General features: G+C 37.3%; 1 protein-coding gene across 4 annotated transcripts in view; it reads right to left on the reverse strand.

The window, feature by feature from the left end:
- WDR70 (WD repeat domain 70) overlaps positions 1–20,056 on the reverse strand; it is a 308,150-nt gene that overhangs the window by 203,000 nt on the left and 85,094 nt on the right. For all 4 annotated transcript variants that reach the window (XM_060009572.1, XM_060009570.1, XM_069540615.1 and 1 more), the window contains one exon: positions 5,521–5,674. In XM_060009572.1, coding sequence (XP_059865555.1) covers positions 5,521–5,674 — 154 coding nt within the window. The remainder of the gene's footprint in view (positions 1–5,520; positions 5,675–20,056) is intronic.

Raw genomic sequence — 20,056 nt, forward strand, 5'->3', positions numbered from 1 at the left:
AGTCAAATCCCTCGAATTTTAAAATCCTTTTTTGCCAGGAAGAGCCCAATCCCTTTTAAGGGCTCATCTGATTAGGCAGGATGCACTGAAGATAATTTTCCTTTCTTAAAGACAACTGTGCCAGACAATATAACCTCATCACAGAAGTATCTCATCATAGTCATTGGTCACATCCACACCCAAGGGGAGGGGCAGGGAATCTTGGGTGCCTTCTTAGAATTCTTCCTACAAGGACTGTGTGTGTAGCAATTCTGAAATTACTTTCTATGGACTATACCACTGAAGAAATGAGAAGATATACTGGTGATGCTGGAGGCCAAGTTTCTCACTGGAGAAGTGAAATACAAATATGGAATGGGGAAAGGCTAGGAAGTTGGATTACAATTAGATATATCAGGGTGAACTCATGATTTTTTAATATATTTTGTTTATTTTTTGATTGGTTGGTTTATCCTCCCAGCCCCAGCTCTGTCTTCTGAAATTGTCTAGAAGCATTAACACCTCAGCAGCAATGAACATATCCAGTGCCCAGATGTTGATTTGTAAATAGAATTCCCTATTCAAAAGAGCCATGGAATGCTAGAGAAATCAGAACAGAAAAGTACAAGGTGAGCCAGGAACTTTTGTTGTGCCAGATGTAAGAAAGTACCCCCCAAATGATGGGGATATGTCAAAAGGATAGAAACCAGTGTTATGGAGTTTCTATTAGATAAAAAGCTCTGGAAATATTCAGAAACTGCAAAGAAACACAATGTACTTTAAATCACTGCATTTTTTAGAGTTTATATTTGCAGTTAAAACCATCAGTTACAAATGCTTAAGGAAATAAAAATATACCTAGAATTCACAGTTTACAATATTTTACTCCTAAGAAACAATATTTACCATTAAAAGGACACGACTAAAATATTTCATCTCCAAATAATAAGGGCAATTTTCTCGAGTGGCTGGATATCAGAATAACTACACGTACTATTCAAATATAAATACAGCATCTGAAAATACCTTTTCCCCAGAATTCCTTATAAAGCTTCTAATCTCCATAATTAAAGTATACTCACAGAGAGATGGCCCACTAAAATATTCAAGAATTCTGATGTCCCCTGAGCCTGTCCCCTCCCACTTTAGCCAAATAATTATGAAATAAATGGCACAGAACTGTTTTAATGTTGAAAAAGAAAAAGGCTGAAGGCAAAGTATGTGTCTAAGAGTTTAAAGTAATAGAGAAAAACACTCTCTGGGACTTCCCTGGCGGTCCAGTGGTTAAGACTCCGCACTTGCACTGCAGGGGGCGCAGGTTTGATCCGTGGTAGAGAACTAAGATCCCACATGCCGCAGGGCGCGGTCAAAAAGAAAGAACAGATAAAAAGAAAAACACTCTCTGATTGGAAGTAATGTACTAACATTCTCGTTTAGAATAAGTAAGTTTTAGATGACAATATAACTACAGTTTTTAAAGCATGCTTTTGAATGGTTTAAGGGTTGATTCCTGTTTATCCTTGTCCTACTTTCCTAATGACTTAAACCTGAAGAAGTAAGGTCCCATTTTCCCAGATAATATAACCAATAAATCCCATGAACCCCAGATCAGTGACCTTCATATTTTAAAGACACAGCAGAACCTGATTTTCAAAGGCTATCTTATAGAGAACTCCAACACATAAAACAGACAAAATTGGACCTTCTCTGGCCGAAGGAGGAGGCCTGCTGCCCCTCACTCACACTCTAAGGCCTCTCATTCCACCCCACTACAGGCCCTGAGGCACTGGCATACAATCCCAAGACTGCAGAACATGTAAAATGTGGCTCCAAACAATAAATGATGTAAAGGTTCCGGTGTGATCAGAAAAAATGTTTTTCAGATGCATAAAAGAAAAAATACAGAAACGGACATCTTAATAGTGATTATATTTGGGTAGTAGAGTTACAAGTATTTTTTCTTTTTTTATTTTCCAAATTTTTAATAGTCAATAAGAATTAGTTAGAAACCCAATAAACTATTTTTAAAAGGTATAAATATGAATACTCTCCCTGTAATGTAATGCATTGTGTTGCAGTATGCAACAGAAAAAAAAAATTCTGTACCACTATAGGTACACATTAAAAAGAAATATACACATACACACAAAGACACAAAGATTAGAGATAAAAATCTAACGATATAACAATTTAATAATCTAATTAGAAAGGCCTGTTTATGTTTGAAGTACATAATGTTTTATAATAATAGATCAGATATATTTAATAGTTTCCTTTAATGTCCTACTTGTTGAACTTTCCAGTAAAGCCACAAGTTAATAATTACTCTTGGAATCAGAAAAGAAGCTTAGAAATTAAGAAAAAGTGTCCAATGAAATCTGCTTCTTTCAAATAATAATTCTTGCATTTCTAAAACCCATCACTCAAGCCAAAGACTACAATTAAGTTACAAGTAATGTTTCCTAAACAAATAGTTAATTATATTTGCTTCTGGAAAATGGAGAGAGTAAATATTAACCATGATTTTGAAATCAAAGCAGAGATAATATTAGACAAGATTGGGAGAGTTATAATATTTAGTTACAATATACGGTTGTTTCTTGCATATTGGTAATTAACTTAATATTTTAATTTCCTACATTTCTACACAGATTTGTTTATCCACCCTCATCCTACTTTCCCAATAATCTTACTATATGTAATATATATATATATATTTATATAAACATATATATATTTCTGAAACTGCAGAAACAACCAGATGCAGAACCAACCAGATTTCTTTCTTCTTGAAATTTTCTTGGCTAAAACCTAAATCCACAAAGTCTTAAGTCTTTTTATAACGTAAGAAGCCCTGAGCAGCTGAAATCATTAAGAGCTTAGAAACTGGCAAAAACTTCTCTTCCTCATATTATTTAAGCAAAATTGTAACCATAAACTAAAAAAGAATAAGTTAAATAAGAGTTTTTAAAGCTTTCCTTTCCACAAACCCATTGTTTAAATAAAGTTTTAGATTCCCAAAAGCTTCAAATAAAACAGATAAAAACAGAACTATTTGAGTTTAAGATAGGGAGATTGATCTGGAGCCCTATCTGCTTTATTTCCTTATCACCATCACCCTCAAAACAACATCTTTGGTGGAATCCTTAGGGCAATGATTTTAAGATGAGGGGAGAGAAACTCTAGTGGAATACGTGGGGGAAAAAAAACACTATTCAAGCCACCACTACAATATAATTGCATATAGCATTATGTTTAAATTATATTTGAATGCTGTTTGAATCATCTAACACACACTGGACACTCAATAAACAGTCAATAAACAAAAGGAAAGGCATAAGACTGTGATCCTCATTAGGATTAAGAAGCATTTCACTAGGCTTCAGCAGAGGGCAGTTTGAAACACACTGTATTAATTTATTCCAATAGCTCAACTAGAGCGCCTAAAATAGATTACAGTCAATTCTCATTACTCACAGTAGTTATGGTCTACAAAGTTCTGCAAACACTGAATTATCAAATACAGGATTAGATTGCTGCAAGTCTCTGGTCACATTTTTGTCAACCAATCAATACATAACTTTGTTTTATATATGTTTGTGTTTAAGGACATCTTTTATTTAACACATATAGTTGAGTCATTAACAATGAACTCATAGCTAACAGCACTATAACTCTTTCCTGAATGAAGCTTATCTAACACATGTATTTTCTCTATAAGGCACATCAAAGACTTTCTTGAACTTAGGTAACACTTGACAGGACTACAGCAATTCAGCCCTGGGGGCCATTTTAAACAGCAAGATCACCAACAAAAAGCACAAAAATAAGAAAAATGTAGCACTAAATAGACTTCCAAAAGGACACTTGATTACAGCATGAGAACTGAAACAAGAAGGTATAGCATCGCCTTGCTCAAATGCTTTTTGCCACCTGCCAGATGCATGTCTGGAAGTTACCATGAAAGGGCTGTGAGTATTGATTTTGGGTTTACAAAAAAGTTTTAGCAAGTAGGTGAGCTTGCAAATACAGAAATCACAAATAATGAGGATCGAGTGTATTTTCTTAGACAATCAAATCTCATGTAAGATGCTGACTTAGGCACAACCCAAAAGGTACTAGAAGAAGGTACTAGATAGGAGGGGAAGAAAGAGTGAAAATCAGAATTCAAATGAAGGCTCAAAATTCTACATCAACCATATGCACTGACACTTTAACATACCTTTAAATCATTTTTATTTATGTATAGGAGAGATTTACTTAGAGAAATATTACAACACATAAAAACTACATAAAGTCTTAATTTCCACTCATACAGTGGTAGACTTGATATAATACATAATAAAAACCTTTTAAAATCCAGAATGCACAAAGTGCTGCACAGTGTGGTCACTAAATTAAAAATTGCATTATTGTTCCCAATCCATCACCCCTCCCTGTATCCACAACCTCTGACATGTGGTACTACAGTTCCTCTCACTAGAGACCAGATGTTACTCATGGTCATGTGATTTGCTTTGGTCAGTGGAATGTTCGTGGACATGATATGAGCAATGGCTTGAAATATGCTTTCAGAGTTGGAGTTTCCTTCTTGTATTTCTGCCATCACCATAAGAAAAACATGCCCTCAGGTAGTCTGTTTGTACAAGGAGGAACAGAGTCACACAGAACAAGCCTACACTCTATCTGCAGCTTGGAGCCAAGCCCAGGCAAGAGCAGCCAACCCATATATATGTTAGCAATTATAAATAAGCCATTAAGCTTCATAGCATTATTGGGACTACAGTTAATTGGTATTTAATATACATTAATTTTAAAATATCATTATACCACTAAAATCCTTTACATAAAAAGATTGATGAGACCCTTTTTCATTCTTGTCCTAAAGCCTAGTACATAGTAGGTTTGTGGTAGACTGTATTTCAAAAGACGGCTGCATTCATATCTCGCAACCCCCGTGATACTTTACAATGTGATCTTGCCATTCACCCACCAAATGGTGACGTCTATCTCCTCTCTCCCCGAATTTGGGCTGGTCCTATGATGCTGTGTAAGACTCAACACCAGACCTTAAGGAATCTGAAGTTCCCATGTTCATCCTTCATGGAACCTAGTCACCAAGCAGCAAGTCAAACCACACTAAGTGTCTACCACACTGTGAGAAAACCCAAACTAGACACGTGGAAGGAGAAAGGGGGCAGGGTTGGAGGGAGAGAATGTGTGCGTGTGTGTGTGTATGAGAGAGAGAGAGAGAGAGAGAGAGAAGGGGTAGGGGAAAGAGGAAGAGAGAAAGAAATGCCACTGGTGAGAGCACCAGCTGTAAACCATCAGAGTGAGGTCATTTTGGACTTTACAACTATCCTAGTGCCCCAGCTGACACTATGAAGCAGAAGAACTTCCTGGTCAATGCACAAAATTGCAAGAAATAATAAATTATTTTTAAGACATTAACTTTGGGGGTAAATTATGGCAGCACCAACAAGTTGTTAGTAAATGTGTACTGAATTAATTAAATTCACTGAAATATTGTGTCATACTTACCTTGGTGTTGGCCATATCTACAATATACTGGTCTCCCTTTATACACTCCATTACTTCAAAACCATCTCTGTCAATCACTTTGGCCTGAGAGCTTCCAGATACAACAAGAATCATGTCTCCTGTGTTACTGTACTGTAATGACTTGATCTGATGGCTATGAAAAAAAAAAAAAAAGACAATCTGGTAAGACACTGAGCATGTTTATACTTTCACTTATTAAGCACTGTCAGAAAAACAGTCACACAACTCCACAAATTGTTAATTCTACAAAATCAGGAACATCAACCTCAAATGGGCCCTCAACACCAGTGCCTACCCTGTTAAGTTCTCCTCCCACTCTCCACAGCAAGCTATTAAAATCTCTACTCGCCTTAAATCTTCAACCCAAACAACTCCCCCTCTGTAGCTGTTGATTCTTCCTGCTCTTTCCCAGAAGAAACATATAAGAACTGCGTCAACGTCCTCTGATTACTGTTATAAATGTATCTGCTTCTGAATGCCTCTCTTGCCTCTTCCTTTTGATTACAATGGTGAAAATGAACCTCTTCCTGCCCCAGGCATATCTACTACCTATATTCTGGATCCCACCCCTTTCCAGTCTCCTCAGTAACTTCTGACTACTCTCCCTCTCTCTCCTCCCCTTCACAGCTAAGCTATCTAAACAAGTTTTCATCTCCCTCCTTATTTCTCTAGCACTGTAGTATCCTTTCCACCCTCACCACCCCACTGAAAGTGATCTTGCCATGTGGCTGTAGTGAATGCTACGATGTGCCACCCAGATCAATCCTTTCAGGACTGAAGTACTCATTCCCCCAAGCTTCCAGGATTTGGCCTGCTGGTGGCTTACAACTAAACTAAACCCTCAGGAATTTCCCTGAATCACAGAGAACTCCCTCATCCAAGGTTATGTTACCATCCCAAAACATCCCACAGTCAATGACTGGTCAATGTGCAGTAAAATGGTCCAGCCCTCTGTTTCAATCAGGAATATCTCAGAAGGGTTATTCCAGCTTCAGATCTCCCTGCGGGAATCAGCTGAGACTGCTGTTGCAACTACCAAGCAATTCAGTTCCTCCATCTTCCTAATGCTGTTTCCCTGCACCTTCTCTCCTAGGGGTTGATCCCAGAAGCACTCCTCAACAAACCTCCTACATGCAAATCCTGAAGTTTCAAAATGTTTTGGGGGAACCTAACCTGAGAGACTTGGTAGCAAAAGTAGACCTGTGAAGTCCACTCCAGTGGTGTCACTGACTGGTTAGCAATGAGGACCCCATCTCTGGTGGTACATAGTCCCTGATAAGCTGCAGCAGCGCAAATGCAACTGCTAAAACTGTTGGTCAAAGGGAAGGCACTGGCTGGTGCAATACTTCAGGCATTTGAGAGGTACAGGAAAGGAAGTAATTGAAAGGTCTATGGAACTGGGTAGCTTATTGCTAGGGGCAGTCAGCGCAAAAAAGAAAGACAATGAAAGGCTGAGGATGATTAATCACCAATTAAAGACTACAGACTGAAAGCCGGAGGGCCCATTTAGCAGCATATAAAGACAGGGTTATTGCTCTCTGTCAGGTAAGTGCTATGCAGTCACTGATCCCATAAAGCAGGTGTTTTCTACCTCTATTAGGAAGGAAGACCAAAAGCAGTTGACAGTCATATGTAAATCAACAGCAGCATACATTTACATGCTTGAACCAGGGCTATGTTAATTTTCTAGTCCTTTGTCTTAAAATAGTCCCAAGGGACCTGGATCACCTGAAGAATCCAAAGAAATTCATGCTGGTCCATGATCTCCATGACAGCATGTTAACTATATCAGGTGAGCAAAATGTCTAAACTACATTGGTTAGAAACACTCTCCCCAGGAGATGCGAGATAAAACCTAGAAAAGATCAGGAGACTGAGAAAAGGAGATGTGGGGAAGATCCACATAGACAGACATATGAAAGTGGACACCAAAAATGAAGCTCTTTGTATCACACGTTAACCTCAGAGAGCATCAACCTTAAAAGAGGCAATGAACAACCATGCAGACAAAGTTAGGTGGCCAGTTCAGCTGACATTAGCTAGCTTTTGTCATCGTCCACTCCACTCTTAACGCAATAGGCTCATAAATGAAACAGTGGTGCTAGCAGGGATGAAAGTTATGCATGGGAATGACAACAGCTCTCCAAAGTTGACCTAACTATTGCTGAAGGTCCCACCCGCCAGTAACAGAGGCCTATGGTAAGACCCCCTCCCAAAATCAATACTAAGCTAATAAATATGTAAAATACATAATATGAAAGACTGTGATACGTGTACAGGGAAAAACAGAATGGGGAAGGCAGATAGTACGTACCAAGGAGGCAGGAATAAATATTTTAAGTGGAGTGGTCAGGAAGTAGGTGACTGAATAGTTTATCAGGTAACTGACGTAGTAGGTTATGCAGATATTTTCAGGAAGAGTGTTCCGAGAAGAGGGAACAGTTACTAGAAAGGACCTGCATGAAGAGAATACTTGCTTTGTTCCCAACGTGGCTGTAGAATGAGCAAAAAGAACAGGAGTTGGAGATAAGGTCAGAATGCAGCCAGTGGGGTGGTGCAGATCATGGAGGGCCAGGTAAGGCACCAAAAGGACCTTGGTTTTACTCTCTCTAGAAGAAATGAGAGGAAACCCACTAGAGCATTTTGAGCTGAGAAATGACACAATCTGACCTATTCTGTACAGAACCACTTTTTTGGCCTGGACTATTTTATAGTCTGAAGTCTATGGAGCCCTTCTTAGAATGTTTTTAAACACATTAAAAAAAACACACTAGACACACCATGAAAATCATTCATAAAGAAATAACTATAAAAATATATATTTTTTTAATTTGTGACATAATATGGAGTTTCTACACTAATGTATCAAGTAACTAGGCCTAGAGGCAGGTCTGATAACTTCTGTAATTTCAAAGCAGTGATGATCATAAACAATATATCTTTCAATATACCTGTAACAATGGTAATGTGATACGAAAGCATCTGAAATTTGCAGGTACACCTGTGACTCTGTTGCCTACTTTCATAATTAAAGGAAATGCTAAATTTCAGTTAGAAGTTAGTGAAAGGAAAGAAATTTTTATCCAGGTTCACAGAAATTGGGAGAACCAGACATTGAACTCATGAGCCACAGAATTCTGTATAACTATAATTAAGAAATTAAGTGACAAGGTAGAGATCTTATATAGAGAACTGAAAATAATAAAAAAGAAATATGAAGAAATTCTAGAATGAAAAATACATAACTGAAATTTAGAACTAATAAATGGGTTTAATAGCAGAGAATTAACAGTTAAAAGATCATTTTTAGATTGAAGCATGGTGAGAAAAAATGGAAAATGCAGAAAAAAACATAAGATACACATTAGATGTGGTAAGAAGGTCTCATACTGGAATTGCAGAATGGAAGGAGTGAGAAGCAAAATGTGCAGAGGTGACTGTCAAAATTGGAAACATGATAAAAAAGACACTAAACCAGAGATTCAGTAAGTATTATAAACACCAGAAGGATAGTAGAAAACCACACCCAGGCATATCATAGTAAAACTGCTGAAAACTTAAAGACAAAAGGAAAACGTTTAAAACAGCCAGAGCGGGGGAAAAAAATTCCTTCAAAAGGGTAAAAATAAAACTAACGGAAGACTTTTGCAAAGAAGCAACAAAAGCCAGAGGACAACGCAATGATATCTTCAAAGTTCTGAATAAAAATAACTGCCTAGATGGAATTATAGGATCACTAAAAATAAAGACAAAATAATTTCCCGAAAAACAGAAGCCAAAAGAGTTTGTCAACAGCTGACTATACTAATGGAAAGAGCCCTCAGGCAGAAAGAAAATGACCCCAGATAAAAGCATACAGAGTATGGTATGAAAAATAATAGAAAGGGAGGATATATAAGTAAATCTCAACGACTACTGACTTCATAAAACAACAATAATATATCTGATGGGACTTAAAATGTATACACACACACATACCCATATATAAAATTGAAATACATGAAAAGAACTGCAGAAGTGTAGGAGAGGATAAATGTAGTTACATATGGTAAATGTTCTAAAGTCTTTGTATTGACTGGGAAGGGGTAAAAGTACTAATTTTTAATAAAATTTCAGTCTATTATTAGAATATATGATGTAATCTTTAGGGTAAGCACTAAAGGAACAGTAAAAGACACTAACAAGCCAACTGAGAGGAGAATATATAGTATTAAAAAATTAATGCAGGGACTTCCCTGGTGGTGCAGTGGTTGGGAGTCCACCTGCCAATGCAGGGGACACGGATTCAAGCCGTGGTCCGGGAAGATCCCACGTGCCGCGGAGCAACTAAGCCTGTGTGCCACAACTACCGAGCCTGTGCTCTAGAGCCTGCGAGCCACAACTACTGAAGCCCATGTGCCACAACTACTGAGCCCACATGCCAAAACTACTGAAGCTTGCACGCCTAGAGCCCGTGCTCTGCAACAAGAGAAGCCACCGCAATAAGAAGCCCACTCAACGCAATTAAAGAAAGCCCCCGCACAGCAACAAAGGCCTAACACAGCCATAAATTAATTAATTAAAAATTTAATGCAAAGGAAAGGACAGTAAATGGGAAATCAAACAGGCTGGACAAATAGAAAACAATGAATGAGGTGGATGACTTATGCTCAAACTTATCAGCAATAACATTAAATATAATTAAATTAAGTATTACAATTAAAAGGCAAAGTTTTTAAGAATGATTAAAAAATAAGCTTTCACTTAAAAGAGATACTTCATACAGAGAGGAAGGTGTGAAAGCAAAAGGATGCAAAAACATAATTCACAAATACCGACTAAAAGAAAGCTGGTATATCTTACTAATATCAGGCAGAGTAGACTTTAAAGCAAAGAACACTAATGAAGGTATAAAGGACATTTCATAATGCCATTTGCAGCAACATGGATGGACCCAGAGATTATCATACTAAGTGAAGTAAGTCAAAGACAAATGCCATATGATGTCACTTACATGTGGAATCTAAAATACAACACAAATCAACTATCTATGAAACAAAAACAGACTCACAGACATAGAGAACAGACTTGTGGTTGCCAAGGGAGAAGTGAAGTAGGGGAGGGAAGGAATGGGAGTTTGAGATGAGCAGAGGCAAACTGCCATATATAGGATGGATAAACAAAAGTTTCTTATCAGGTTTTGGTATCAAGGTATTTCTGTTCTCATGAAAAAAACTGGAAAACATTCCTACTTTTTCTGTTCTCTAGAGATCTTTGGATATAACTTAATATTTTTTCTAGCTTTTTGAAATGGATGTTTAGATCATCAAAATGTTTTTTTGGTAATGTATGCATTTAAGTGTGTAAATTTTCTTCTAAATATGGCTTCGGCTGCATGTCACAAGTTCTAATCGATTGTCTTTTCATTATCACCCAATTAAAAATACTTTCTAATTTCTCTTGTGTTTTCTTCTTTGACCTAGGGATTATTTACTTAATATTGCTTAATTTTCAAACATTTGGTTGTTTTCAAATTATTTTTTAGAGTTGCTTTCTCACTTAATTCCACTAGGATTAGAGAACATTTAGACTTTGGGCATTTATTGAGACTTGATTTACAGACCAGTATATGTCAATTTTAAAAGCATTATTTATATGCCTGAATGTATTTTGGAACAACATATGTAAATTAGTCATTTATTAATTATGTTGTTCAAATCTTCTATTTCCTTACTGATTTTTTTTTTCTTTTTGCAATATCAGTTACTGAGAAAGTCACACTCCCAGTATGACTGTGGATTTGCCTGTTTCTTCCTTTAGTTTTGTTGGTTTTTGCTTTATATATTTGGAGGTATATCATTAGGTGCAAGTACATTTAAAACATCTTGGTGAACTGCACCTTTTTTCATTATAAAATGTCCTTTGTTTTTAGATTTTATTTAAGTATAGTTGATTTACAATGCTGTGTTAATTTATTCTGTACAGCAAAGTGACTCAGCTACACATATATACATTCTTTTTCATATTCTTTTCCATTATGGTTTGTCACAGGATATTGAATATAGTTCCCTGTACTATATAATAGCCAATACATCTTATGAACACAGATACAAAAAAATCTTCTAAACAAAATACTGGCAAATTGAATCCAGCAATATGTAAATACATCATAATCAAGTAAGAGTTATTTAAGGAAGGCAATATGGGTTTAACATCCAGTCGATTCATGTGATTTTCTATAATTACAGAATATAGTAGGAAAAATAATTCAAGTATTTCATAAACCTTATTAAAAGACATTATTAAGAATATGAATGGGCCAAGTCAAAGACTGGGAGAAAATATTCATAGTATGTATCTGACAAAGGATTCCTATCTAATATATGTAAAGAACTCCTAAAGTACAACAATTTAAAAAAAATGACCAACAACCCACTAAAAAGCATGCAAAAGGAATAGACACTTCACAAATTATATGCAAATGTCCTATGTAAACATTAAAAAATATGACTAATTACCAGACAGTGTAGGGGACCACAGTTAGGAGGAACAAGCCCATGAGACTACTTTATAGGCTTGAGGCCAGTCTATAGGCAAGATGCTTTGGGGATACATCCTGTACCCACCACAGCTATGGCCACATGTCAGACAGTCACATGTTATTAAAGGAAATCCTCAGAAGTACAAATTAAAAAGGTATATAAATGTTTCTAAGCATGGAGCTGTTTGTTATTTCCCCATAGCACTTAACACCATCTGTTATTATATATGTTTTGTTTATAGTTGGCCTTCCCTCACTAGAACAAAAGCTCCATGAGGAGAGAACTATACTTATATAGTGTTCTATGCCCAAAACCTAAAACAATACCTGGCACACGGGAAGTGTTCTATAAATGCTTGTCAAATGGATATAAATTTTAGAATAATTCCAACTATATCTGTTTGTGATATGTATAAACATTAAAAAGTAGGTTATAAAACAACATGTACAGAATGATACTAGTTTTGTAAAATAAAAATATTTACATATATGAGTAAAAAAGACTAGAAGGATAAATACCACAATGTTAACAGTAGTTACCTCCACGACGTAGGGTTTGAAAAATATACAGATGTAATTGTTAGGGCAAAATAAATTATATATTATTTTAACCAAAAAGAGTAAATTATAAAATTCTCAAAGAGCGTGGAAAATTATTACTGGGATGGTGAAATGAAAAAATCTACCCTCTGTGAGGAAGAAAGCTATCACATCAACAACTTCAGTATAGTCGCGTCTGTCAGTATCCAAGGGGGATCGGTTCCATGACTACCAACCCACATACCAAAATCTGCAGACGGTCAAGTCACCTATATAAAACGGCATAGTATAGTCAGCCCTCTGTACCCACAGGTTCCACACCCATGGATTCCATCCACGGTTGGCTGAATCCACAGATTAGGAAGCCACAGATACAGAGAGATGACTATATGTGAGTCTGTCACCATCTCACATCCTATAAGACCAGGACTTTTCAAGAGGACTTTCTGTAATGATGGAAATATTCTATACCTATGCTGTCCATTATGGTAGCCACTAGCTACAAGTGTCTATCAAGCACTTGAAATACCACTAGTGCAACTAAGGAACTTAATTTTTAATTTTATTTAATTTAAATTTAAATAGCCATATGTGGCTAGTGGCTAATGACCTGAACAGTGCAGCTGTTAACAATATGAAATAAATATAAGACAGTATCAAGTTTGGAACAACAGAAGATTCACATTGCCTCATAAGATGGATGAACAATGGAAGCTATGTAAAGTGTTCTTAAAAAAAAACAAAAGAAAACCTAATGAAATCTATAAAAGTCTACTTGGACAATAATACCTAGCAATACTAAAAAAGCCACTGTGCAGCTCCCTAAATGTGACTTTCAGTCACAAATTTAGAAATGACTACTGAAGTAAACTCCTCAGGTAAAAATTTTATTACCGTGCTAAAACACAGTCTCTAACATTTTTCACACATGGCAAAGTAAAGTATCTCACATCAGAGCAATCTTAAAGGTATGCTATCACAGATGTCATTCTCTTAAAAAAGACATCCCTAAACAAATATGAATGGAAAACAAATAATTAAACACCCTAAATAGATATTAATACACAAATTCAAAGAATTCTGTAATATATATACATATACACACACAGACACACACAGACACACAATGGAATATTACTCAGCCATAAAAAAGAATAAAATTTTTCCATTTGCAACAACATGAATGGACCAAGAGGGTATTATGCTTAGTGAAATAAGTCAGACAGAGAAAGACAAATACTATATGTTATCACATGTGGAATCTAAAAATAAAACAAATATAACAAAACAGAAACAGACTAACAGATATAAAGAACAAACTAATGGTTACCAGTGGGAGGAGGGATGGGGAAAGGGGCAAGATGGGGGTAGGGGATTAAGACTACTTAATACAAACTACTATGTATAAAATAACTAAGATACAAGGATATATTGTACAGCATAGGAAAAATAGCCAATATTTTATAATAACTTTAAATGGTGTATAATCTATAAAAATATTGAATCACTATCTTATACAACTGAAACTAATATTGTAAATCAACTATATTTTAATAAAAAAAAAAACCTCTGGTAGAGAACCAACTTAATAATCAAAGTCCAAAACATAAAATTTCTCTATCAAAAATAAAAATGAGGGGCTTCCCTGGTGGCGCAGTGGTTGAGAATCTGCCTGCTAATGCAGGGGACATGGGTTCGAGCCCTGGTCTGGGAGGATCCCACATGCCGTGGAGCAACTAGGCCCGTAAGCCACAACTACTGAGCCTGCGCGTCTGGAGCCTGTGCTCCACAACAAGAGAGGCCGCCATAGTGAGAGGCCCGTGCACCGCGATGAAGAGTGGCCCCCGCTTGCCACAACTAGAGAAAGCCCTTGCACAGAAACGAAGACGCAACACAGCAAAAATAAATTAATTAATTAATAAACTCCTACCCCCAACATTTTTAAAAAATAATAAATAAAAATAAATAAAAATGATCATCTTTTTTTTAAAGCTGTCTTCAGCTATACCGTCCCTTATGAATGTAATTCTGCTGTCAAAAAATTAATTAAAGGGACTTCCCTGGTGGTCCAGTGGGTAGGATTCCACACTCCCCAATGCAGGGGGCCCAGATTCGATCCCTGGTCAGGGAACTAGATCCTGCATGCATGCCACAACTAAGAAGTCTGCATGCTGCAACTAAAAGATCCCGCATGCCACAACGAGGATCTCACATGCCTCAATTAAGACCCGGCGCAGCCTAAATAAATAAATAAAAATCTTTTTACAAAGTTAATTAAATTCCTTAATTTATCCTAACAGGCCAAACTCAAAATAAAATTAACTTCAACAATAAAACAATTTTAACAAAATGTTAGGCCATTTAGTCCAATTTACCTTCTAAGTCTATAATTTTAAGGCTGAGAAATAAATTGGTATTTCATAAAAAACTATTAACTCATGATAATGTTGTCTTCTAAAAATAGAATATATACAAAAGGCTAAAATTTATGTATGTCTAACTAGGCCTCAGTAGGTTATTCTTCCTGGTTGGTTATCAGATCCAAATCGGATACTTACCAATGAAACTGCCTTTATGCAGAGCCACCACTAACTAGAAACTGCTGCTCAAAATTTATAGTGACTGTTTCTCCTAAAATGCTGAAATTCTAGCTGATAGTTTTTGAAATATTTATTCTGGAAAAGGCCATTCTTAATGTACAAATTCAGAGTACTGCTTCCAATGGCAAAGATAATTCAAACAAAGATCTGAGTGAGCTCTGAGGTTAGAATGTGTGAAAATGTGAGGAATTTCACCACAATGCCCAAGATCAAAGTGTCAAGATAGAGGAGAAACTGAAGCTCCCAAACGAGATGCTCATGAAAAAGTAACCTACAGAAGCAAAGGTGGGGCTACTGCCCAGGATCCTTCCTTCCTAAAACAGAAAAGTCTCTCTGGACTCATGACATCCTTTCTGAAACACTGGAAAGGAATGAGGTCCTGGGCAAGATTCTGACCAGGGTCCCAAATTTAAATTAAGTCCATAGGAGGCATCAATAATAATAAAATATAAATTTGTTTGATCAAATGTGTCAGTTGTCCATCTACTGCCTCTCATTTCCAAATTCACCCTTCACTGCCTGCTGTGCAAAAATAGATTTGGGTCCTTTAAATATTTTCCCTGGACCACGTGGCATGATGTTAGGTCTGGCATGATGTTAAGTTAGAGAGTGCTGGACGGACACTGCAGGAGAAAGGGGTATTCCTCCCTGGGTCTTGTGTGCTCCTCTTGGTAGGTTCCTGCACCACACATGGCTCCTCCAGTGTCCAACTCCTACAGTTTGTGTGGCTTTTCCACTAGCAGGCTCCTGAAGTGTGCACAGCAATCAGTAGCCAGCAGCACCCAGTAGATTCCCCAGCACCTCCCTCAGACAGTTTTGTACCAGAGTGAACTGGTGAAAAAAGTTTCTGGCAAGTTCTCCTGTCACAGCACCACAGAAGCTTCTTTATCATTTAGTGAGCCACAGCCTTGCCCTCGCAAATAAGGTCTGGATCCCAATCCTGGAAGCGTCTTCCTTAAATATTCTATCTATATGCTGGGAATAAGGCTACTCTTCTTATTTGCTATTCCTATACTCTTTAGAGTTCACTTTACTTTTTAGGACCAAATCCCTCATTACGCCAATCCCCTGTTGCAGACAGTAATTCTTTATAATAAGCTTTCCCTATTCAAATTACTGTGTGATTTCTCTCTCCTCATCAGCCTCTGATATACCATATCTCAAGCAAATAATTAGGAACTGAGAAAATTATAGGCCGTTTAGTGCAATTTTTTAACTATATGAACAAACAGATCAGATTTTTTTTTTTTTTTTTTTTTTTTGGTACGCGGGCCTCTCACTGTTGTGGCCTCTCCCATTGGGGAGCACAGGCTCCAGACACGCAGGCTCAGCGGCCATGGCTCACAGGCCCAGCTGCTCCGCGGCATGTGGGATCTTCCCAGACCGGGGCACGAACCCACGTCCCCTGCATCGGCAGGCGGACTCTCAACCACTGCGCCACCAGGGAAGCCCGATCAGATCTCTGATAATTAGTCAGTTCAGACTGCCAGACCAAAGTCTGTAAAGCAAGAATAGAATGAACCAATTAGTTCACAGGGTGTATCTTTGCTAACAGTACTCCCATTTTGGAGAAGTCTTAATTTTCTTCAATAACCATGGAAGATCAAATACTTTAAGCAATAACTTTTTTTTTTTCCTGGCGAACCATTTTCATTTCCAAACACAGCAAAATTTGAGAAGACTGGGTAGTAGCAACAGTTCACTGGCTCCATTTCTCTGGCTCTTTGCTCTACCAAATTGCACTATTTACATTTGGAGGGAAATATAAAATCTCAGCGATCCCACACTAACATTCATCTTGCTTTTTAGCTTTACAGGAAAGCCTAACGTTTACCCTCTGTCTCATTTCACGTGCTCTCTTTGCCAACATTAAAATGAAATGTTCAGCATCAAGCTCCCCATTCCTGTCCCACTTTGCTCTTAATTCTGCTAGCCACAGAGTTAAAAGGACAGGATTAAGAGTCATTAGACACAGTACTAAGGAGACTTAAAGGGCTTGTTCAAGGGGTATAACATCTGCTCCTCAAATTCCTGCCTAAACAACTAAGATTCCGATCAAAGAGAAGAGGGCGAAAGCCAATCTGACAGTAAACTGGAGTCATGAGGAAGTGAATGTTCTCTCAGGGAGTAACTCTGACACCAGAGGAAGGCTTAGTGACATTGCACAATTCTTTCTGTGAAGTTATTCATGGGGCAAGTGGGAGTATATGCGTGTAAGTGGAGGTGAGTGGGAAGGTGAAGATTGAGGATCCTTTTAAGTAGTTTTTGCTCTGCTAGCAAAACAAGCTGGGACATGCAAGACAGATAAACACAGTTGCTTGGGGCTGTCACTTGGGGCTCAGGAGCCAAGGTGTCCTGATACAGTGAAAAGCGCACCGGAATGTGAGTCAGGAGGCCAGGGAGCCAAGTGCTCACTCTGCTGCTAACTAGCTATGTGACGATGAGCAAGTCCTTTGGCTTCACTAGACTCAGTCTCCCCATTTTTTTCCAAATTAGTAGATGGAACTAGATGGTAGCACTATGCAGAGATGCCCCTGAGACAGAGTTCACGTACCAGCTTTATACCTTTGCTGAGTCCTGGTTTCCTCCACTAAAAAACCCGGAGAAACAATACTTATAGGATTGGGGTGAAGATTAAAAACAATACATATCTATGTGCAGCTAGCACAGTATGTGAAATAAGTAGTTGCTATTATTACTACTTCTTTATTTCCAAGGGCTGTTTAAGATTATTTGAGGGGTATAAAATCTTGATAGCTGACTGTAATGAATACATTTGAATTGAATACACTGAATATTTCAAATTCATTACGAGTTAAGTTAGTATAAGTTTAGCATGTGTTTTAATTATTACTAACCAAAATGCTCAAGAGAAATATTCTTATGCCTTTTCTGATTTTTTTATACCTACTCACATACTAAAGGTTTGGAAGCTAGTAATGACTTTACAAAATAATGTATCTGTCAATCAAAACTAAAGCCACAGAAAATTTCTATCCAGGACTAAATATTTTACTAAAGCCAAATAACTCTTCCCTTCCATTAAAATGTGTATTTTTGTTTATTAATGTGATAAAATTACTCTATCACTCAAGTGCAGATTATCAGCTTCATGACTTTATATGATCTCACAGACAAGTTCCATGCTGAAAGACAATGAACCTAAATATCTAAACAGTACATTTTCGTATCTTCTGAGGATTAGAGAAATACGATCAAGAACAGCCAACCAATAAGGATGATTAGCAAAAACCAAGTCCTTTTTCTGATTATTCCCAATAGCTTCCTTTATGATAATGTTGAGTTAGGAATAATTCAAGTCTTAATTCTAACAGCAGAACAACAGCTCAGCATTTAACAATGAATAAAAGGGAGCAAATAAGGGGAGAGCCCTAGTTTGGAGAGCCTCTCTAGAAAAGCAATATTTCGGTGGTGACCTAAGCATAAAAATAAGCTAACCATGTTTGTGAGGCGTGAGCAGGTAGGAAGGGGCAGGGAAGAGCGTTCTAAGCAGGAGAAAAGTACTGTGTAAAATCCCTCAGCCGTTTTACTAGAGCACACTAAGAAAAGAGAAGAAATGGGCAGGGGCCAGATCACATAGGACTTTACAAATCAGAGCAAAGCATTTGAGTTTTAGTCAAAATGCATCAAGAAGGTATTAAGCGGATTTAGCATGAATAGTGGGGGAAAACAGACTGCTGCAGTACTCTAAGTGAGATTTAAGCAAGGAAAATGCTTGAGTTGAATTCTGAAGGAGGGATCTGGAAGAAACTGGAGAGGCAGGGAGAATACTTGTACGGAGTACAGGTAAGGATGGAGAGAAGGACCAAGTACTGGGGAAGGAAGAAAGTGGGAACAATGAACTAACTGCAATGAAACCTTCATGTTGTGAAGTCAGACAGAAAGATGATGACAACTATAAAGTCCTTCGAAGTTTAGGAGAAGAATATAAACATAGGACTTTAGAAATTAAGGACTTGTGAAAGATCACCCAAGAATGTTAAAATGTATTCAGTCAATGTAGGGGAGATCCTGAAGACAGTGCAAAGAGAATGTAAAGACAGGGTCCTTAAGAACTTAAAAACAGGAAATACAATAGAAGACTTCTACAAAAAATGTGAGTTACGCATTAAATTTCCCTAGTCCAAATATCAAAAGAAATAACCTGGAAAAACATAACAATAGAGAGAAGTATCAGAATTAGAAACTGAAAGAACTGAAAGGTAAAAACTACCCAGAAATTTCTAGAAGAAAAAAACTAGAGTGATTAGAAAAATACCTCCCAAAAAAGGGTACAACCGCCTCACGTGAAAATATCCCACAAACCAAGAATTCCTAGAGCAGCACATTCTCAAAGTAGAAAGGCTGCCCTTATGAAAACAGTTATCACATTAGGCAGCTGGCAGCTAAAAAGGATGTTTAAGAGATGACACAGGGGTCAACAAAACAAAGATGCACCAACTAGTCAGAACTCTAACAAAATAGCCTCCCGGGAAACAGAATATGCATCACATAAAGAGGAAACTCCCTTGCAAGGATTACTCCCAGAAGCAGGCCCCTTGAAACTCCCTCAGACCATAGGCTCCTTCCACTAGCTACAAGCTATTATCTTTAAGGAAGTGAGGAGACAAGAAGAATCTATTCACAGCCTTTGTCACCAGGCAAGGAGAGTAAAATAACAAGGAAGAGATTCTAGACTAGGGGTCAGCAAACTTTCCCTTTGTAAAGGGCCAGATAGGAAATATGTTAAGGTTTGCAGGCCATATACAATCTTTGTCACATATTCTTCTTTGCTGTATTTTGTTTTACAATCCTTTAACATTGTAAAATTTTTAGTTCAAATGCCATAAAAAAA

This window comes from Delphinus delphis, chromosome 3, assembly GCF_949987515.2.
Source record: "Delphinus delphis chromosome 3, mDelDel1.2, whole genome shotgun sequence".
NCBI classification, from domain to species: domain Eukaryota; kingdom Metazoa; phylum Chordata; class Mammalia; order Artiodactyla; family Delphinidae; genus Delphinus; species Delphinus delphis.